Source organism: Dendronephthya gigantea, unplaced genomic scaffold (assembly GCF_004324835.1).
Source record: "Dendronephthya gigantea isolate DGI-Jeju-01 unplaced genomic scaffold, DenGig_1.0 000026F, whole genome shotgun sequence".
NCBI lineage: Eukaryota > Metazoa > Cnidaria > Anthozoa > Malacalcyonacea > Nephtheidae > Dendronephthya > Dendronephthya gigantea.
This window is the reverse complement of record NW_021163036.1, coordinates 2,147,991-2,171,310: the sequence shown is the minus strand read 5'-3', so window position 1 is coordinate 2,171,310 and position 23,320 is coordinate 2,147,991. Positions and strand designations below refer to the sequence as shown.

Genomic DNA, 23,320 nt, shown 5'->3' with positions numbered 1-23,320 from the left:
TACATAAGAATGCCTGCGGAGGAGGCTAGACCAATTATTGGTTGGGCTAATGTTCTTTCATTGGTTGTTTCCTTCTGTTTTTGCTGTGTTGTCATTGGTCGAGAACTGTGTTCGGCTTCATTTATTCTAGTTCTACGTTAGTTGAGCTTCCATTGATTTCATCTGTGTGAGACGACCGTCCAACAATTGAACCAAATATATTTATTCCCTAAAATCATTGTCATATAAATTTTATATTCACAAGAATTATATATATTCTGATAGCTATAATGCTTGTCTTGCTGCTGCTGAATTTCGTTTAATTATTTCGGCCAACTATGTACTGATGATGTCGACTATGTACTTTTAAGACGTTGTGTCGCGAGTTCTCTGGTTATTTTGCAAGATAAAATCTATCCTTTAACTTCAGAACATTTGAACTGCGGTACTAAGAAGAGAGTTTATTGATGGTAGAGAACTTGTGTCTCCAACATCATCTTCATTATCAAACGCGCATGCTCCTCCAAACAGGTTGTCTACCGAGCCTCCCATTTCCGCGTCATCATCGTAGGGAAATGGTGTATAATGTTCCTGATTTATACTCTCAGATGTGTTTCCGTCTGGGTAAAAGATCATTGACTGGTGTGGGTGCAGTCTGTTGTTTTGATAACTATTTTGGGAAGCTATCAGAGGGTAGGGAGGGATCTGTGCTGATGGCTGGGGTGACTTGTGTATAATATTTTGGTTGTAGATTGGATAAGCGCCATTTGAGACGGAGACCTAAAGAGAAAAGTCGTCAGTCGTGCATATTAAAAATGTTTCAAGTAGAAGGGATAAGAGCGAGGCTATGAGTTTAGAGAATTAATGTACTTTGTATTTGAGGCTGTTTGGATTACCTGTTGCATGAGGGATTGTCTATTTGTGACATGATCAAGCGCGTAATTTTCCTGATCGCGAAACACATCATTGTAATCCTCTGATGCTGTGACAGAATCAGGGTTCACACCACAATTACGAAAATGTTCGCTGACAAGGTCGTCTATCGCTTCGTGGCTCGGTTGAACAGCCTGAGGCGTAGTTATCCCTTCAAATGCCTCATAATCCACAACTTCGGGTTGCGCGTCAGAATAATACCAGGCAACAGAATTTGAGGGCTGACCATTTTGCAGGTTGTACAACGGTGACACTGGAGGTGTCAAAGCAGTTGTCCCCGGAGAATGGTTTTTGTACTCGTTTCCATCATTTAACTAATGAGAAGACAAGAAAGATATACTTGTGGAGGGAAATGTATACGATACCTCAGATATTACTCTCAAAGCGCACGAAAACGTTTTGTCACGCGTGTATCGATGTTTTTGAGAAAGTCAGCTCTCTTACCTTTCTTCTGCGCCTCCGACCATTTTGGAACCAATTAAGAGATGAAAGCCTTTGACTGGAGGATTTTTTCCTTGTTTGTAGCGGTTTGGTGACACCTCTTGGCTTCGTGTTGCTGTTGTTGTTGTTTAGATCTTTCCCTTTCGACTTAGTCGCTGGCACAGTAAACTTTGTTTTTGTACTAAATGATGTCATACGAATTGACTTGTTGACGCTACTATCTGGAAAAGAAAAAAAACTGCGAATAACCACACGGGTTTATAAATAGACCGTTAGACTCTGATAAACATTATACGAACCTTCTTTAAGATGTTTATCGAGACTTTCTTGAATGGTTTCCTCGTAATCGTCATTTAATTTTGCTTCAATTGCAAGTAACATGTATTCATCCATGAGCATGCGCAAGAGATGAAACGAACCTTAAGACAAAGGAAAAGCCTTTCTCAGTTATGGACGTCCTTAAAGAAAGCTCCAAGATCAGAAAGTTTCTTATTGTTTCAACTAAACTAATAAAATGTAGAGATTTCTTGCTCACCAAAGCTTGTGCAATTATTCAACGTGAGATTATGCATCAGTCTTCCACCAGTAAAAGACCACTGGAGTAGAAACTCCTGAGCTTTGCTCTTGAAATCTCCTTCAAACTCTAGCTCAGGCTAAAGTGTGAAATTGTGTAAGAAAAGTTAATCAATATGGCAGACCGTCGCCTTTTTCTACTGCATTCTATATTTGATATTTGGGGTTGAAAACAATGGTTACCTTTATAAGTCGTCTTTCAACAATCTTGTCCATCCATTCAACATAATCTTCAACAGGCGCTGCCCTCTCTAATAACGTTTTCAACATATCCAGCACTGGAGTTACACAGGAAAACAGAATTAATATCATAATTGTGCAATATCATTCACACCAGGACTGTTTTATCGGGAGATATTCTAGGAAGCATATCGGTTTCGATAGTAAGATATTAGCATCAGTAGAATTATACGAACCTTCCTTATCAATATCGTTGCTTTTATTGAGTTCATTGTACGAAGTGAACATCGCCTCAGCTCCAAGACAGTTTAAATCAACTTGTTCTAAGTCACTGGCCATTTGATCTGCCGTTTCGTTGTCCTGAATTACAGGCCTAGCAGTCTAAAAAGAGCAAGATCTTGCCTTAATATTGTTCGACATCAGTGACTTTGAATCTAGTCTCGGAAAAATACCAAAGAAATTTTATTTACCTGAGCAAGATGAAGGAAAGACGTTTGACGTCGTACGGAGAGTGAGAACTGGCGAGCAACTGGAAAAGACAGATAAAGTTGCTCACTGAGTGAAACTTGAAAAAAAACGATGCAATTGAATTACAACCATTTGTACCTTGTAGTTTGCATCCAACCAAGTATTCTGGAAAATTATCAAGAGAGGTTTTAACCCATTTCTCAATATGACGAGCAAAACATCTGACTGATGATAACAAACTACAACGAGACGTTTGTTATTGATATAGATTGCAGGACATTTAGACCGTACAGATCTTAGAAACAGATCTTGAAATGCTTGGAAACTAATTCGCACTAAATGTAATTGGGATTTGATACAATATAGCGTCACATTCTTGTACCACAGAGAAGATCATACAGACTGAAAAAGAGCGATGAGCATGCAGTGTGGGCTTGATCAACTTACTCTTCCGGCATGTCCTGCATCGTGCTAGGAATTAGAACATCAATAAGGACCTATAAGAACGGATGAATATTTACAAAAGGCTGTTAGTCTTTATATTAAATAAATGGAAGACGATAACAGCGACTGGAATATGACTGTGTAGTATAGAGATCTGGTTTATTGGCGTCCGCCAAGGTTTAAATAATTGTGAAGAATACATCTATTGGAGAAAGACTTACTTTATATAAAATTGAATCACATAAACAAATTAGATTAGCGACAACTTCAACTTGTAATATTGGAAGCAGATGATTCGGCATTCCTTGCCAAAAATGTAGTAAAAAACTGTTGATCTGGAGAGAAAAAGAAATAACATACAGTTGATAGACTACGAAACTGCATGGTGTCTTAATTCTTGTTTGAGATTTCGCTACAGCTTTTCTCTGCATGTGATGCGACTTAGTAACCATAAACTGATAAATAAATTTGAGAGACGGAATCGATGGCAAAGTTCGGTCGTTTCCTAGAACTAGATCTCACTTATCTTACTTCGTTGAAATTTGAGTTGATGGCAGTGTCGAGTATACACTGACAATGAGTCTTGTACATAATGATCAATGTTTCCACCTAGTAACAGAACAGAGATAACAAGCAAATGTGAATTACCACACGTTAAATATTTCGCCAAATATTAGTCTATTTGACTATCTCATCCTCCGAAACAAGCACTCATGAATGGTAGTACCTTTTCCATCGGCGTCATTTCCGGTAATTGAAGAATTTTAGGGTTGGGAAAATCTGGCAACAAAGTTCCTGTCCGAGAACTTGGAGAGTATTTCCTTAGAAACGAACCCTTGTTCTTCATCTTTGTGCCTGAAAATCTGGTGAAAATTCTAAAGAGGTCAGATGGCTCTTGCTACACATTATTATTGTGAATGAATTGGCATGCTTGATAACAAACCTGGTCAGGCCTTTACCAGAATACACAGAATGGTAATAAGTAGAAGTCTCCTTAATACCAATGCCATAATAATGATATCTATAGATAGATATGGACATAGACAATTTTCATTGGTTTCTTTTCAAGTGACTATAACATCGCTCAAATAATTCACCTGAACTCTGAATCACCAACGATAAAGATTTTTTTATGTTTTTATGTATATCTACATTTACTCACTTGGAATGTCCCCTCGTTCCCAATCTTCTAGTTGTAAGCTCTGGAAATTTTTGCCTGATTGTCTTTGGAGAAAAATACCGTCAGAACTAAGGCTGGGTTTTAAATAACTGACTTACATGCGTCTTTGGAAGATAAGAAACGAGTATTGAAGCTCATGATAGGTTTGATTTGCATGCAAAGTTAACATTGACTTTTTTGGATATCTCGGCTTTCATAGGCCAATGAATATTTCCGTTGTACAAAAAGTATTTCTGAGAGATTTGTTTTCCTTGCGACTCCTCGTATTACCTTTCCAAATGTGGCTGCGCAGGCTGCTTCCAGTTTGTGTAAACGACAGAAGTCCAGATAGTGGGCGTAAAGTATACATCTTGGCAGACACACCCCATCGCACATGACGTAATTCTCTTCAAGCCTATGAAAAGATTAACGACATTCTTGAGTAGAAAAGACCCTGGGTACGAGGTTAATACATGAGAACCTTCCTAGGATCTAAATCTTTGCTCAAAGTTTGACACCATGGGGGTGAGGTTTAGAGTTGGATTTAGGGAATTTATCTTGGGGTGAGAGAAGTTATGTAGAAGAGTATATTTTTCAGCTAAGACAATTGAGTTGGAGGTATTGTCAGGAATGTACGGCTAGGAGTGCGGTCGAGATGAAGGATTATATTCCAATGTCACACCTACGAAGTTTATACCAGTTGACCTGCATAGAATATAGTTAACCTGCATGTTACCTACGAGGTTTATACGATATAGTTAAGGCCTGTATGTTACCTACGAGGTTCATACCAGTTGACCTGCATATACTGAGGCCTGCATGTTCCCTACGAGGTTTATACCAGTTGACCTGCATATACTGAGGCCTGCATGTTACCTACGAGGTTTATACCAGTTGACCTGCATATACTGAGGCCTGCATGTTACCTACGAGGTTTATACGATATAGTTAACCTGCAAGTTACCGTACCAACGTAATGTCTCTTCAGTTTGAGCCTTTCGACTTTTTGTTGCAAAATTCCGTTCACATGTATTTACTTTGTATTCAAGAGAGTCGTCCAAATCTTTTGTATCTTTAATTAAAAGTATGTGCTTTTAAAATGAAGCCTTGAATGTAGACGTTATTTATGATTTCGTACCGGTTGACAGAGTATTAATTAAACAATATTTTAAATGCAAATTAAAAATTGATTACTTCTCAAGTACAGGAAAATTTGGAATATATACTCTCAGATGAGTAAGGTTTTTTTGCATTATTTGTATATAGTACCAGGAATTAGAGCATTATACTTATTCAGTTCCTTCATACACTAATCCAAACGTTCTCAGAGTCATCAGTCATCACCAAACTGTGTCGTTTTTAAAATTAAGGTTCAGACTCGGTGCTTAAATATTAAACTGACTTTACTGAAAAGTTAAGGCTCTATGGAAATTCTGTTTACAAAACCCAAAATTACAAAAGGTGCAGTTCTGAAGCCAATATAAATAATACTTCGTAATGAATTATTGGCTGTATTTTTACGGCTGACTTCCTAAAGCTCAATATAAAAAATAATTATTTTTTATTTATGCGTCAAACATATACGTATATTCTTTCTCTTGGAAGACTGAAATAATCGTTCTTAATTTTACGACTGCACTGATAACAATCTCATATTATTTCAATGATTATAAGTAATTCGGTGTAATAAGTTGCTCGCTTGTTGTACAATATTTTGAAATGCAACTTTTAGCGCATTTTTCAGTCAAGTCTTTATGATCCTTTGCACTCAAAACTCTATCTTAATGCATATCTTATAAGACTATAAGACGTATCTTAATGACATAATCCGGAGTAAGTAGCTCAGATGATATATATTTTTAATGATTTATATTTCTATGTTACCAGCAAGAACTCTGATAGACCGATCCATGCTACCGTTGAACTTGCATGCACGATCGCTTATCCCGACTCGTACGAAAGTGCATGGTTTATAAATGGATCAACTAAAATCATTACCAAACAATGCTTCATAATACTAATGTACAGTTGCGGACTACACAAGTGTTACTTACCTCTGCCCCCCTGTCGTGAATGTCCCGTTGTAGTTCCAAGAGAATTTCTCAATCCATTTATAGCACTTCCTGACAATTTTACGTCGTCTTCTTCAGTATCGTCGTTTTTTTCAGAGCGCATATACTTGGACTTCGTACAAACAAAGTTACGGTTCTTTGATCTCGTATTAGGCATATCCAAGAAACTCAATTCGTCAAAAATTGTAGTCCACGAAAGGTTAAATCTCAGTTCATAACTGTTAGATCACCATCTATTCGTTCTGAACCACTTGAATCAGTCAAGCACTCGTGAAATTTGTTGTAAATCTATATAAGATGTTCCTATAAAGTGTTGAACATGATAGATTTTGGTGTGGTAAACCTTGATTGCAAGGAAATTCGTCCAATGTAAAATTTGCTGTGTGTGAATAAAATTGATGCCTTATTCTTTCATAACTGCCCGTATTTAAACTACTTTAGTGACTGTTTATTTATTTGGCTGCCAATAGATTGCCGACATACTTCACTAAATGGCTCTCCATTAAATTCTGTCCCATATACTAACGAAGAGCTCATTTGCATTCGTCATTAGTAAAATCGCCTACGCATATACAAAAGCCGCCAATTAAGCAGTTAACATGTATTCAAACCCACTACTTATAGATATATTTAATTTTCGGTAATTACGTTCGACCCTAATCCTAGTAAAGCCGTTTTTACTAAAAACGGCTTTGTTCCCATGGCGAATTAATAAAAACAATGAAACGAAAATTTGTTCATTTTAAACTTTGTATATTCTAGACTAATACACTTGTTTTAAAAGCGCGCCAACTTTATTATATTTCATCGTTTAGCTGAAAACCATTGTCAGCCTTTATGTTTTTGTTTGTTAACTAAGTCCTGGTAGAAATTAATTAAATCTGAGCTGTGATCAAAATGAGTAGGCAATGGTTGTTAGGAATGAGGAGGTGGATCTCTAAATTGATGACGCTGTTTTACGTGATGTGTCGAATTCTCAAAAACAAAGCAATGAAACAAGAGCAAGACTGAAGACCCACAGAACGTACATAGCTCTCGTACTGCTGCTGTAATGATTAATAACACTGCTAGTGTAGTCAACACAAACACCATATAGTAGCACAAGAGACTTAGTTTTCGGGTATCTGCGGCAGTACAGTAACAATGATACTCATTGGACCTCTAGAAAGAAAAGTTTGGAACAGCAAAAATAAAGTTAGTTTAATTTAGGTTTCCTCCTGTAGTAACACTGGATCAATAAGAGATGATCCTTACTGAACCTCTAGGAAGAACAGTTTAGAACTGATAGAGTGCTATCCAGTATAAATAAAGTTAGTTTAAGTTCGGGCTTTCTCCTGTAATAACACTGCCGGATCAAAAAAGAAATTATACTTGCTAGACGAGGAAAAACAGTTTATTGCAATTTGTACATCAATATTATAAATATCAATCATTTTTGAGGCAAAAGCCACTCCCGTTTCTCAACGTTGACAGGTTTTGATTCTCTGGAATAATAAGGTTTATTTTTTTTTTACAACCGAATGCTGACATTGTTCACTGTTGGAAGGTGAACAAACCGTGGTTGCTGTTTCATTGTACGGGTTAGACGCCATGTTTATCACCGCTTGGGAAACTGTGTTTTTTGGAGAATGTCACAGTAAACTCGAGGAATTACACATTGTTATTGTCAGCGGCAAGTGCAGCACTATTCGCAAGGATAATAGCGTCAACTTGTTTGCCATCTATAGTAACTTTGAAAGTGGCCAGTTCATGGTATTCTTGGATGTCCCCATCTTTACTTTTAGGGTATTCATATTCCAGATCGGTTTGCTAGATCAGGGCAAAGTAACGTTATAGATTAGTAAGGTGGTATGGTATTCAAGCACACAACCTAGCTCCCAAGCCAGGCTTGTCAGGTACACAGCATGTAAGGTTAATATTAATGTATGTATGTGTGGTATGACATGGTATTTCATATGGTATGATATGGTATATATATGGTATGGTATATGGTATGGTATATGGTATGGTATATGGTATGGTATATCATATGGTATATGATATGGTATATAGTATGGTATATAGCATGGTATATAGTATGGTATATGGTATGGTATATCATATGGTATATGATATGGTATATAGTATGGTATATAGCATGGTATATAGTATGGTATATGGTGTGGTATATGGTATGGTATATGATATGGTATATAGTATGGTATATAGCATGGTATATAGTATGGTATATGGTATGGTATATCATATGGTATATGATATGGTATATAGTATATGGCATATAGCATGGTATATAGTATGGTATATGGTGTGGTATATGGTACGTATGGTATATGATATATGGTATGGTATATGATATGGTATATGATATGGTATATGGTATGGTATATCATATGGTATATGATGTGGTATATAGTAAGTTATGAAGGAGTACGAGGCATGTGGATAATTTCATGAAGTATAATAAGATAAGATAGTGCATCATATAATAAGGTGCATTGTATGGCAATATGGGAATTTTACTGGGGATGAACTATAGATGTACTATAGATGATAATTCTACTTTTTGTAATATTAGTTAAAAAATATCACACATACCGGTTTTAGATTAGGAAGAGTTTTCAATCTTAGCTGGTTTTGGTGTCTAAAATAAGAAAAAAACTTTAGCAACATTTATTCTGGATCTACCGTAGGTCTGCGCTTCAAAGAATTATATAAGGATACTCGCTGAAGTACCATATACACAGATAACAGGTGAAATATTACCTTATGGAACAATATATTAATGCAAGGAGAAGCAATATGATTGCGGCAGTTGAAACAGCAATAATCGGAACAGGAAATTGATGACTTCCTAAAAAGGTTAAGAATAATTCAATTACATAGAATTGTTTAGTTTCACGATGTTTATTTAGTTTTAACTTACTCTCTTCAATTAACATGTTAATTGAAGGAATGAAGGTAGTATTGCTGATTGGACTGCAGCCAATATTTGTACAGGACTTTATGAATACTTCATAGCTTGCATTAGTATCTGCCTTTCTAATCACAGCTTCTGTCATTGAACCATTGATGATGAGTTTGGTAAAATTAGCAGATGTTGTTTTCCTGTAATAAACTTCACTTCGAACTATTTTTCCATTCTGATCTTCAGGGCTTGGAAGCTATATGCAATGACAAATCAAACTGTTTTAATTTAAAACTTCCTACAAATAACATGCACCTAGTATAAATTACCTACCTTAAATAGCACTGTTATGTTTCGTTTTCCTCCTTGAACTTTGGAAGGGCATTGTTTGCTACCATGACCACTGCAAAGAATTACAGGGCTGGAACTTGGGGCTACAAAAGGCAAAAAACAACGTATAAACACTGTTGATTTTGCTATATGTTTTATGGAATAGCTTGTTAATATTTAATACAGCTAGTTAATATATATTTCAACTATATACTAATATATGAAAAAGAGCGTAAACACCAACCTCTCTCTGTTGTGGTAATATTTTGGCACAAAGGCTCTGACACCAAACTGGTGACCACATTTTCAACCAGAACACAACATCTATACTTTGTTATTGCTGTTACGTTTCTTGAACTGATGGTGAGTTTAGAGACTTTCATAACACTTTCACGAACAGCCTGATTTGAGAAATGAACAATGCATGTTAATCTGGTCATGTATTGATTACACCGACATATCATATTAGCAATTCAAACTTATGCTGGATACCTTAGCTCTGTTATTGTTAAGAGGTTGGCATTCCGCAATATAAGTATGTTCTTGAAGAAAAGTTATCTTCCATATGCTAAGAGGAGACCATTTAAGATTTAGGCCTTGATCTTTATTCGTTGTCACTGACAAGTTAGCCACTGAATTCGGAACACGCTCTGAAAAAAACTCCTTGATTAATGGTCATTTACAAGGCCTTTTACAGCTAGAGAAATTAATTAACAGTTCAGTTATAATTGTAAACTTTCTAGGATTTGCATGGGCAATATGTCAATGAAGAAACCAAAATACATACAATTTTGCATGCATAAAATTCATACCAAGCTGTTAAAAGTATTAATGCATTTTTTGAATAACTAGTTTTCAATAACAAACCTGATTTATTTGTAATGTGTGATGCAATTTTACTTGACGATAAACTTATATTTCCTTTTTTATAAACAACATAAGCTTTAACTTCTGTTTTGTCTTCAACATGTCCAATCTCACAACGAACTTTTTGTCCTCTTGTTTCACATGACGACAATGGGTAATATTTAGGGCATTTTTGTATACCAGGACACACAAACGGGAAAAAGGATGGATATGAAACTAATGATTTACAACATACATAAAGGGTGTGGTTAACACCCTTTTTATAAGTAATTTCCATTAAATATGGTTCCAAATATCTGAATTTTGGCACCCCAATGTCTAGAAAAAAGAATTATATTGCTATTAGATAATCTGGAAGTGACAAAAATCTCGCACAGGCAATAGTTTCTTCCCAAAACATACGAGTCATGCACAAGACTGTATTCTAAGAAGGGACCAAAGGGGGTGCTGTGTCATCTGTGCTTGCAAAATGAAATCAGTTTGTGAATAGACTGCACTATTATTTCTACACCAACAATATGTTTGTATAAGCGTATTTTTCTGCAGTATACTATAAACATTCAAGGTATCAATGTCTTCATAGAAACATCTACAAATTTCGGATAGTAATGCGGGGCTTACTAAGTTGATACGTACGAGAACGGAAGTCAAAGTACAAAGATTATTATTGCAATTTTATATCCCAACTTTGACATTTTTAAAAGCTTGAACACCCGTCATTCTTTTTAGACTGGGCATAGCTATGATTGTAATTTCGCAAAACAATTCAACATTTATTAGTATTTTATGATGTACTTTCATTTTATGACCAGCATACGTCTATAAATTTCTTCATTTTAGGTAATAGGTATATTCGATCAAAGTTAGCCATAGTTCAAGGACAAACTAAAAAGTAGATAAGGAAATCAAAAGTAGATAAGGAAAACTTACATTTCTCAGCACTTGCAAGCAGAAACAACATTACAGGAAACAGAATTAATGGTAAAGTCATCCTAAGAAAACGTGGTCGACTACAATGGTAGTTGGCTCCCATGCTGTCTTCCAAGAATTGTTAGTGGTCGAAGGTATTTCAAGGTATCTACAAACTTTCAGTAAGAAAAGTGTCAAACACAAACTGTCTAAAGTTGAAACATATTGAAAGCAGTTTGCAAACACACCTTTTGGTTGCGTTATATTTTGCAGAATAATACTTTGTCTTCCTTTCTTCTTGGGCACATGTGGGAATACCCCAAACCCTCAGATAACAAACAGGAAACGGTCAATATATCTTTACTTGGAAAACACACAAGATACACATCACATGATTAGTTTCGTTTCACAGCATGTATTTCCAGTCAAATGGTTCATTTCTGTAGCTGTTACAAAACCGTAGCTTCGTGTAATCAAACGCATCTAAAAGCATGTATCTACAAAAATCTGCCGTTTGCAAGAGTGATTTTAATTTGTATAATTTGCAATGTGGCATTATTTCAAGATACAAAATTATGCCCAAATCACACTTGATGTTATTCTTGGTTGTTCCAACACTGACCTAAATTCTAATATTTATTTCTCGGCATCACCTATCATCATTTTAAACGATCCTCGCTTGTTTTCGCCGGTAAATTGTGTGAGTATATTTTTTTATTATTGTTGGAATTAACTTATTTGCCCAGGAATCTTTATGCGGAAGTAATTTGCATCAGAAAATGTAATATACATATTTAGTATCAGTATTACACCAGTCCCCTCACTGACCTAGACAAATCTTCGAAGACAAAATATAAAGTTTCACCCTGCTGAGGCCAGAGTACAATAAAACACTGTGTAACAAGAAAACATATAATTAATATAGTCATATGCAAGCTGATCAGCATAATTGATTACAAAAGTAGTACTATATAGTATCATATTGTTAATTGATCAATAGTATTGATTATATATAAGCAATATGTTGTTATCATAAAACAGACAAATAACCAATAAAATTGGTAACAACTAACAATCTTTTTCTCCTATATACTATATTCTATACTGATTACACACCGTAGTATTCCAAACCGATCGATAAAATATATTACCATGCAGTAGCACTATTTACTGTATTAGCAATAAGACTACCTAACGATCATAGATGGTGACGGGCTACCTACTGAACAAGAGACGGTGGCCAAGCGTGAGGTAACGTCACAAGCAAATTTGTACAGTATTTCAAAAGAATGAAAATAAAGAAACAAAACTTAGTTATGTGAAGACATATAGCTATGTTGATTATCTCGGTTTGTGTTTGACCTTTTTTGAATTGTCCAATGTTTTATAATGCTTGCCAACTTTACCTCACGAATGGCCTGAGGACCTCGCTATCGTGAATGAGATGAATTCGAAAGGTCACTCTTCAACCCAACCAGCTTTATGAAAACGAGACTCCTCGGTTAGAAGAAATTCGAATTCGTGTCTCCACTGATACTTGTAACTACCATCGCTGTTTGCAATTATGTTATGTGTATAATAATTCCAGCTGATCCAGCAATTCCGTAGAATGAACATATGATGATTTTAAACTTAGGTACGTAAGGGTATATACACTATGCGACGTATATTATAAACCCCATTCTATTCTATTTTATATTATACATAAGGAGTGTATATGGACAATAGATGGGATTCTCTAGGAAGTATCAACGACAACTAATGGTGGTCAAACTGCATTTAGTAAAGCAAAAAGGGACATTTGTAAACGCTTGTTTCCCCTCCATTCAACCATGCACTAAAATTTCTCATTTTGACCACCATCCGTCGTCCCAACCTGATACTAAGAGTTTGCACCCCCATTATACACTTGCATGGGTATAATGCAAGATAAAGCACTAGCCAAGGTTTCATGCCAAGTTACACAGGACAAATTTTTTTGCAACTTGCAACGCACTTCTACTTTTGAAATATGTAAATTTGACAACTGCGAAACTTGCGCGTCTCAATATTGCACCAAACGGATATTGTACAAAAATACAATTGCATTGCAAGTTGCATGAAATTGCACTCTGCAACACGGCCTTTGTAAAGCCTTGGTGATACTTGATTAAGCACTACAACTCTAAACGATATGATAAAATCTAATCTACAACAAAACTTACTATAACTGATTATTTGACTAAAAATTTAACGATTATACAATAAACCACACTAAAGTTCCCTTAACTACTTTCCTTGATAATTTTATTTGCTAATGTGTACAAATTATGCACAACGACAGAAACAGAACTAGCTTTTACATAAAATTGGTCAAGGAAAATTCGATAAGGAAAACTCTAAAAATATACAATGTATAAAATTTAATGAATTGGCAAAGCACCGTAGATTCATAGTGGAAACGCGAAATCAACAATTGCATGTTACCATTAAAATCTGCCTAATTTAGCCAAAGCCAATTGCTACAGAAACCAATTAACTGGTAGAAAATTTGTTTAGTAATTTTCTTGGATTATTTGTGTTTGAGGAACGGTCATAAATGGATTATATAAGAGTATAACCTGATCAAACTAGTAAAGTGAACTGCAATATGAACTAGGCCGTGAATTACTCAAGGTATGAACACCATGCATGCCGTTATAAGAAAATGGACCAAAAAGAAAGTACGTGTTTTCAGATTTGAAGTGTAATGAAAGTATCTCCAATTTGGTCAAATATCGAACATAGGACAATTTACCACCTGTCAAAGATTGCAACTTCATTATAAAGGGTATAGACCTATTTGAAACTTAGCAAGAGGTCTACTGCAAGTTACGCTGAAGCAAGTCAGTTTTTTCTGCCGAAAATTCATGCAGGATCATTTGTTTTTATTTTGACTAGAAAACAACAAATGGTCGCGTTTTCGTGTTTCTTCACCAGGCGAAAAGTAAAATTAACAAATAATATTGAAATTTTGAAGCATTTGGTAACTTGGAACAGGCCTTATGCTATCTTTCGAATACGTCTGTAGCATTGAATTGTGGTACTTAATATACAACGCTGATGATGCAAATTGAAGAAACTTGTGCATAGAACGCATCTTTCGTGAAAACAAAAATTAAATCGATATTAAAATTGCTACTTTCTTCTTTCATAACTACCGGAAGAGTAAAGATTTCAGTTCTAAAAATTGTAGAATAATTCATACCCAGTCGATACCTGTCCTGGTTTAGATGAGAGGAAACCTCTGGAGAAATCACTTTATTCGGCATTACGTGTATTTTGAAATAAAAATACAACCTAGCGCTTTAGGCAGAAACAATTTCAATCTAAAATAAATTTGCTTCGAGACATTACTAAATTGATTGCAATACAGTTGATGTTCTTAGGAATAAAAATGTTTTCGGCTCGACCCAGAATACATCATGCACAAATTTTGGCAATTACCAAAAACATATTTATGCCCGCGAACATCAACTAAGGCCGGCTTTCCACTAGCAATATTTTTCGCGCGAAGCGAATTTATTCTTTTGTATTTGAGCAATTTGTTCCAAATGGTCGCGTTCGAGAGCTCTGAAACAAAAGTAGAATGTCCCCGAAAATTAACGCTAGTGGAAAACCAGTAGGCTTCAGGTATCATGTGACATGCTGTAATGAATTATTCTACGATGTTACATAATGATTTTCACACTAAAGGGCATGTTACACGGTGCAATTTTTCTTGCAACTTGCAATGCAATTCTTTTTTTGACAGATGTAAATTTGGCAAGTAGCGAACTTCTGTCTTTATTACGTTCCATGGCGCTTAATCTTGCGCTTATATTTTAAAGACTCTTCACTAATTTACATCTCTTTAAAGTAGAATTGCATGGCAAATTGCAAGGAAAATTGCACCGTGTAACATGGCTTTAAATATCTAAAGACTGCACATTAATTGTTGAATACAGTACCTCGAATATTATTCATGCTAAATGAGAAGACTTTAAATATTTAGTGAAATAAATTGATGTTTATATCATTAAAAACAATGACTCAGATCCACTTCTTGTCATGGTAACTAAAAAGCATTGTTGCAAAACAATTTCAAACCTGTTTCTCGTTGGAAACAGAAAGAAAATGTTTCTGCAGCAATGTTTTTGTTGCTAACGTTAAACACATAGCTAGAAAACACTGCAAGCTTTCCGCTTTTGTAGATGACCAGTCCAGTCAATGCTGCACTTAGAAACAATCGGCATTTTTAGAAGTAATATGGGATCATCCTACTTAATTGAACATTTTATCTACGCATTTGAGAGAGAGACCAGTTGTGCTGATAGGCCGTAGTTGGAAAGCGCACAGTGTTATCCCGCTGGTCAGTTATCATAGACTAAAGTGTTTGGTTGCTCAAAACCTTCTTTAGGTAATATATAATAGGGTGAGAATATATTAAGTGTTTGTTTCTTAATACATCCTCCATAATAAATAATTTTTTGAACAAACTGGTAATGCGTCCTTCCGATCTCATAGCCTGGAGCTAGCCTACACCCCTGGTAGGTTTTATACAGTTACGCGTATATTTTAAATATCAAATGTAATTTTTCCTGATCTGATCAAATGTGAAAGTTCTTTCTTATTGGAAAGATTCAAAGGGAACACCGAAAATCAAGCTCTTATGCGAGTGGAAATATGGTCATCAGGTCATGCAAAAAAAGAGTTGTGAATCCATTTCTGATTGCTCAAAAAAAAAGATACTACCTAAGCAGGTTTTGGTACAACCAATCTCCGCGTACTGATGTACAAGCATGCATGATATAAAGCACATTTAAACATTTGTACCTTCTTCACTTGATGATCGTATGTAACCATTTTTGTCACCAGACCTCTCAGCATAGTATGTGACGTCATCTCGGCCAGTATCACGGGAGGGTGGGACGAGAGGGCAGGTTACACTGTCATTACTGCTCTTACCTGAGCTGGATCCGTCACATGACAGTTTTTCGTAAGATGTTTTGTCTAACAAGACAATTACAAAAATATTTTGAGTATTTTGTGTTTCTTATCTTCTAGCAGAAACAAAGCAAACACTTTTGATGTCCATGCACTAGTAGGGACCAGGGCTTGTAAATTTCATCTATAATCTGCTCAGCTTACCTGACAAATCCAATTGATCTTCTTCTGTGATGTAGTTGTATTCTGAAGGATTGGTTTTTAAACCAGGATCAGTACCAGTGTGGTTTCTTTCTCCTTCTCTTGGCTAAAATTTTTTCATAACAGGATTAAAATTTAGCTAAGTATGACACAAACCCCCTTGGCCCGCTGACTGACTATACAAACCATCAAACCCCCCCTGGTCAGTCAGTCACACTTTCAATAAAGAAACTACTTCATGACTTCTTTAAAATATGACAATGAAAAATACCATAACTTACCACATGTAGGTCAGGTATTGAATCCAATCTATGCTTTCTAAAACAAATACAAAAGAGTTACTTCAGAACTAATAAAATGCTGCAATCTATTGTAGGGTCACGCTAAACCTTTTCCTTGCTTCAGTTCTTGTTAAAAATGTCATAATATATATCCATAATAATCACACTTTTTATCACAGATGGAGGAAATGAAATGCACCAACACAGCAATTGAATTTTAAGAGAAGTATTGTTATATATACACTTCATATCATAGACGAGGATATACAAAAGTTTCCAAAATCTATTTGCATATGTCTATCCTAAGATGGGGCGATGTGATATCAGAAAAAGGGCAATGAACATTTGAAAAAAATGCAAGACTTTGGCAATTTATATTAACCCCTTGCATGATTTTCTAACGAAACTTCCTTAGATTAATTGTGGGAACTTTATATAATATACATTGCATATTTTAAGTAACTACCATAACAAATAATTACAAATTATAGCTAAGAATGCTAAATTACCTGGATCTCCAACATATGAGCCCTATAATGCCAGAAACAATTATTAGCAAAAGACCAGAGGCAACACAAATTATGATCAACATCACAGGATCCACACCATTTCCATTTTTCAGTGAGCCTAGATTTTTAAAAAGAATTTACAATCCCAATTAAATATAAAGTGAAGCCTTTTTCATCAAACTGCACATATGCCTTGATAAGTATATATTTACTTCATACCATTTTCATTGACAACATCTTTATGAAGTGTAAGTGATGTACTTGGCCCGTTTCCACCATTGCTACAAAATGTCAGTTCTATAGTGTACATGACTTCTCGTTTCAAATTTGTTAATGTGTAATTTGTTCTTGTTGCATTAATTGTTTTAGAATAGGTGTCATTTTCATTCTCGCCTTCACCTATAATCTTAATAATTATCACTGTTGGCTGCCCATTCCATGAACTTTTCTCTGGTAGCTGAACAAAAATAAATGTGTTCAGTAAGTTTTAATATAGACAAAATTTGGCTCTCTTTTTTTCCCCTAGTTAATTGATTGACTAGAAATTATTAAATGATACCTACCTTCCAAATTAGAGTGACATTTTGCTTCATTTCATTCTTAACAATAAGACAATCAGGGAAGCCTTTGACACCACACAACAGCTTGATGGACTTCGATGGTGCTGTTAAAAAAATAGTATATATAACAGCTGACAGTGTACATTTTTTGATCGACTGATGAAGAAACAGTTCAACTATGTCATAGCTGATTAAAAATTGTAAAGTAGTGATATGAACATACCAGAAGGTGGTAACTTAATTTTCTTACAGTTCATCTCAGACAGCGGACTTTTCACAAATTTACAATAACGTAACCTGACACAAAATTCATAATGTGTGTTGGAATTAAAGCGGCCGTATTTGTTCAAAGAAGAAAATGTTTTCAGTTCAGTTTTCCCTCCTGGAAGCTGAAAAAATGTTGAAAATGCTATTTAATTAATAGACATTCAATTTTTTTTATATTGACATTCAATTTTTTTTATATTGTGAACAATGCATGTGGCATGCTAGCAATAAAATTAATGTAGTTTTACCTCTCGTTTCTTCCCATTGTCTAAAAGTTCTGTTGTATTATAGAAATAACATAATTCCATATCATCTAAATGATCCCAAGTTGCTACGAATCCACCATGTTTTCTGTGAAGTGTTAGCTTCTCGACTGGCCTGAGCTTCATGTCTATACAAATTAAATCCTACTTATCATCATATACGTACCAGACTTTCTTCACTCACCAGGAGTCATCATTTATACTTCTGTTGCTATGTTGCATGAAGAGGCAGAGGCAGGGGGGTAGGTTCGAGATTGGGGGGCCATCATAGTTGCACGGAACAAGAAAGTTTTTGAAAACCTAGGGAAAATGTGTCCGCAAACAATTTCTGCTTCCTAGGAAAAATGTGTCCCAAACAATTTTTATATAATTAAACTTTTTGACAACTTACAATCCGCAATAGGTTCTATAGATGTTTCCATATGTTTCTTTGAACATCCAGGAATTTGGATAATCAACTTGCCATATATAATGTCTATAGTATCCATTTTTAAATTTTTTAGAAAAGGACATTCAGTTTTCTTCTTTGGGCGATTAATGCATTCTGAATCTTTAAGAGTTGAATAATTTGGGCATTTGGGACATTTTTCATTAATATCTTCGGATTTTTCCGGATTCGTATAGTTACAGCAAACTGTTACAGAGTAGTTTGCATTTGGAACTGATGGTGACCAAACTGCTTGTACGTCATCCTTATAATCATAAATGATGTCAAAAACTAAAATAGACAATATAGGACATAGTTAATGACTTTTTTTACGTGACATCTACATCATATACCAAACATAAAAAAAATTTAGCAAACAAACATTTAATAGCTTGCAGCCAATGTGAATAAATTAAGAGAGGAAGAGACCTTGACCTCGGGCAAGAAGTGCCCTGACCGATGGCGTTTTTTAAAACGTTTTATTTCAAAGATGCACAGATTTTGCAAGTTGTAAAAAAAGAATAGGTCTTTCTTAGCAGCATTAATGGGTCCCCCTTTAGATATAAAGACAAGGAATGAAACGTTATAAATACACGGTAGATTTTAGACAAACATAAACCGCAAACACGGCAAGAAACGAAACTACAAAATGGACGACAATTGAAATTTGATGGGAAATCCCACAAAACACTCCATTTGCAAGCAGATATTTGACCCGTTTAGAGGTATAATAAACGGATAAAGAAAAGTTTACGATAAAGAGAATGATTATAAGAGTATTTATCGCTATATTTGTACAGAACAATGTTTGCATTATTCTATATCAAATATAGCCGACATCTCTCAGTGATCAAAGGCGAAGCATGGTTGTTAAGCCTTGCGCCTCGGCAGAGAATTATATATTAGAGTGTATTAAAATTGAATGATGAACGGTAGAATGTAAAGACAAATATACACAAATTTACCTGTGTTAGCGCTGCAGCTTGTGGAAGGTTCAACACCGCTGCTAGATGCGGTAAAACACATTAATATCACAAACAGCAAGCATCTGACCCAGGGCATACACATATTTCATGTAGTTAAACCGTAGAATTGAACTAGAAATAGGTAGATATCGCTTGGCAAATCAGACTACTTCAGGACTAAATCTTTCTTCTACCAAGGTTTCTCTATTGTTCGTTATATCGCGTGAGTTTTCTTGAATAAAAGCCAATTATTTATACGCAAAGCCAAGCACAAAAGCACGACACAAATCCTTCTTGCTGCGACTTACAAATCGCACTATCTTCCCCAATTCAAGGGCTGAGTAATTCTCCGTTTTCTTGCTGAATTATACGAGGAAAATGGATAGATGCCAGAAACGATTTCTCTTTGTTCAATGTCGTTTTCTGCGTATTTCAATTTCCGATCAGGTAATTTTACGGTGTATATTGATTGACAATGTTTATTTGCAACACTGAAAAACATTCGAATCATCTGATCGTACGCCTCCTCACCCTCCCCCCCCTGACCCCATGCATAGTCACTTCACTTGGTCTAACCATAGTTGTCTGACTTGCTCCGCCAGTAGCAGTTTGAGAATAGAATTAAGTGATGAACAGAATATGGAATCTATCTTTATCAATGGGTAGGCTTTTCTATAAAATACATTCATGGTGAATAAAGCACGGTGTTGTGAGTTGTGACCAGATGTTTCACCAAATTTTACGGGTGGAGTTCAGCTTTTACGTATTACAATACTGAATACGACATAACCTATTCTTATCATATCGATATTCTCAATCCTCGTATCGCTTCCCAATCTTTAGTATAGTTTCAGAAAAATGATCCTTCGAATGATCCTATGCAGTAGTTTGAAGGGGTGGGCCGTGGCGTGGGGGAAGGCATGAACTCGCCCCTAAGCAATTGCCCCCGAAATGTGATGGGGGGGGGATGTAATGTGAGGCAACGAAGAGACACTCTGCAGTGCGAAGTGTCCTCGTTTCTTTATGTAAAAATATGCAATGAAGTGACAAGAGAGCAGACACCCTGACTCAGTACAGCATGTTTATTGGCCAGAAAAATAATGTATCGACTGACTAGGACGATGACGGAACACATGCGTAATGTCACATGTGCGATCACTACATTCAAAGGTTCCGACCCAAGTGTATTTCCGGTCCTTTCATTGTTTTTTTTGCCGGAGGGTAAAGGAAAAAAACGCAGGGGGTAATTTTTGTTCTATGTTGGTAGAAATAACGTTTGTCAAAATTGTTTCCTGATATTTACGAGGCAAAAAACTAATACTAATTATGATTTATAAATATTAATGATCGAACTCAGATCAGGTACTTTAGGGAACTTTTTATTTTGATCACATAGTTCTTATGTAGGGGAAAATAAAATTGCTGATTAAACATTACTCAGATAATATACAAAAATTTTTTTCACAATCACCATGTTTAATCTATCAATCATCTTTCGCAAATGAATATATACTGGTTGTATTGGAATACCTATAATTTGATTGATTTGCTTAAAAATCAAATGAGGAATTTCTTGGTAATATTCTGAAATCTAATATTTCACTGTTTTTCTTCTACTTGAAGGATCACTCCAGGTGGGGAATGCGGCCAGTTACTGCCGTCAGTCTGCAGTGTGAAAAAGCGGATAAGAGTAATTTGATTATACCATTTTGTAGGAAAAGATATTAGCGTATTATTACGTGTATTATCACCCACGTTGTTTCCGGCGGGGATAAGCAGAAAAATAAAGCAGGTTCTGTGTTGTTGCACCTGTAATGATGCTCGTTTGTGTATCTTGCGCGTACTTATAGTAAGGTACTCTCTCGATCAGCAATTGGGTAATTCAATTGTAAAGATTGAACTTTGTCAAAATATAGAAGCCATATTACCGTTAATCGACCCACAAAATCATTCAGGTTGTTGACTTCAGCTTTTTTACACTCGTGTGTATCTCCACATCGAATCGTCCAGGCTAACACTGAGGAAAAAATAATTTTGAAATTTTGAAAAACGATAGGAAACAAGTTTAATTAATGACCTCACATTGGATATTGGATACCTTGAATATTCTGACTTGTTTTGCAGACTTCAGAGTAATATCGAGAAATACCATAGGGCAGACGTACTCGAATACAGCACAAATGCTTGCTTGTTGCATTGATCTAAACACGTTGGCAGGCATGGATTAAAAGATGCTGTCAACATGTGGGATGTTGGAGGAAAACTGCACCAGGCGTTAATCATACAAGTTGGAACAAATATCGTACCAGTTGGCATCGAAGTGAATACATAAAATTAACTTCTTGCGGTTTTGCTTTCGTCCATTCAATAAACAAAACATTCTTTTGGTCGCTGTAAACATTCAACTTCGATACAGGATCAGGATGAGCAACTAAAGAAAGTTCATATCTCCATGATAAAGTGGTAAACTATACCTAAACTGAGCCCCCTTTTAAACAAATGAAAAAAACTCTTTCTTTCTAGAAAGTAGCTCATCACAGAATCTTTGGTGGAATTGTTTCCTTCCATGCATGTGTTTTCAGACAAAAACTTAAAACTATGCAAATTTGTTCAGCTTGCCCTGTCACAAACCACTGATGGCATGCAGTTTAGAGTGGAACCAAATTCTTGATCTTCATGTGTTACGACCAGGTATATCAAGTTATACCAGCGGTCCCAGCCCATCTCCTATATTCACATCCCCCGCATTACTCACTGCTTAATCTGGGTTTGATTTTCACTATTTTTCCACGCAACTGACATCCTTGGTAGCTGGCGCTCAGATACACAGAATACTCAGAATATTGGAACACTTGTGTGTTACATTGACGAATATTGGAATGTGATGACGAGCTCCTCTGGAAGCAGCCGTTTATCGGTTGGAACGGTCGGCAGAAGTTCGGGTTGGCACTAATTGAGAGTGACATCAGTGAGGTGCTACAAATATGAGCCGTGTAGTTGTAGGCAGCGGTCTTTTCTTGCTGCCAAGTCACGTTCATTTGTCCCGTCAGCATGTACGTCAATTCAGGATTGGGAACTAGAATATCAGAATGTAATTTGATGGTAATTATTTCTTCTTTGCTTCGTCTATTTTGATAGTACATCAGAACAGCCAAAGCATTAGAAACATAAGGAAATATCAAACTGGCAACATTCTTTAAAGAAGCCGACTTTTGATATCACGACCTCGTGCATAGCGTGAATTTTTGTGGTCGATTTCCAACACGAATGTTCCGTAACTGACGATAGATGAACAATTGTCACATGAATGACATAATTAAAACACTTGACTTTGTCTGCGTATTTTCAATAAATGATTGATCTTGTACGAAGGAAAACTGAACTAAAGTAACGTTATTTATACTGGACAGCTCTATCAGTTCTTCCTATATAGAAGACTAGCAAGGGTCGTCTCTTATTGATCCTAATGATCCAGTGTTACTACAGGATGAAACCTAAACTAAACTAACTTTATTTATACTGGATAGCTCTATCAGTTCTAAACTGTTCTTTCAAGAGATCCAGCAAGGATCATCTCTTATTGATCCAGTGTTACTACAGGAGGAAACCTAAACTAAACTAACTTTATTTACACAGGACAGCT

The 23,320-nt window shown here is 35.7% G+C and overlaps 3 protein-coding genes across 3 annotated transcripts; all 3 read right to left on the bottom strand.

Annotated features, from left to right (window-relative positions):
- Window positions 1-186: 186 nt before the first annotated feature.
- Window positions 187-6,873, bottom strand: LOC114523131 (DNA-binding protein RFX6-like). Its single transcript, XM_028543980.1, has 18 exons — window positions 6,232-6,873; window positions 5,147-5,249; window positions 4,469-4,592; window positions 4,181-4,242; window positions 3,962-4,039; window positions 3,746-3,881; window positions 3,550-3,627; window positions 3,240-3,353; window positions 3,022-3,071; window positions 2,713-2,813; window positions 2,577-2,635; window positions 2,343-2,487; window positions 2,110-2,204; window positions 1,889-2,006; window positions 1,653-1,772; window positions 1,357-1,574; window positions 876-1,226; window positions 187-759 (listed from the first exon to the last, which is right to left on the bottom strand). The coding sequence occupies exons 1-18, from the start codon at window positions 6,404-6,406 to the stop codon at window positions 406-408; spliced, it is 2,481 nt and encodes an 826-aa protein (XP_028399781.1). The 5' UTR covers window positions 6,407-6,873; the 3' UTR covers window positions 187-405.
- A 759-nt stretch (window positions 6,874-7,632) lies between these two features.
- LOC114523044 lies at window positions 7,633-12,008 on the bottom strand. Its single transcript, XM_028543857.1, has 10 exons — window positions 11,509-12,008; window positions 11,282-11,436; window positions 10,352-10,669; window positions 9,977-10,134; window positions 9,729-9,885; window positions 9,488-9,588; window positions 9,173-9,410; window positions 9,013-9,100; window positions 8,845-8,890; window positions 7,633-8,058 (listed from the first exon to the last, which is right to left on the bottom strand). The coding sequence occupies exons 2-10, from the start codon at window positions 11,382-11,384 to the stop codon at window positions 7,900-7,902; spliced, it is 1,368 nt and encodes a 455-aa protein (XP_028399658.1). The 5' UTR covers window positions 11,385-11,436; window positions 11,509-12,008; the 3' UTR covers window positions 7,633-7,899.
- Window positions 12,009-13,814: 1,806 nt separating this feature from the next.
- On the bottom strand, window positions 13,815-20,174 carry LOC114523043. The gene is made up of 10 exons (XM_028543855.1): window positions 19,678-20,174; window positions 18,677-19,003; window positions 18,271-18,413; window positions 17,979-18,144; window positions 17,759-17,859; window positions 17,415-17,652; window positions 17,196-17,313; window positions 16,687-16,723; window positions 16,409-16,511; window positions 13,815-16,270 (listed from the first exon to the last, which is right to left on the bottom strand). Exons 1-10 carry the CDS (start codon window positions 19,778-19,780, stop codon window positions 16,080-16,082), a joined length of 1,527 nt encoding a protein of 508 aa, XP_028399656.1. The 5' UTR covers window positions 19,781-20,174; the 3' UTR covers window positions 13,815-16,079.
- Window positions 20,175-23,320: the final 3,146 nt, after the last annotated feature.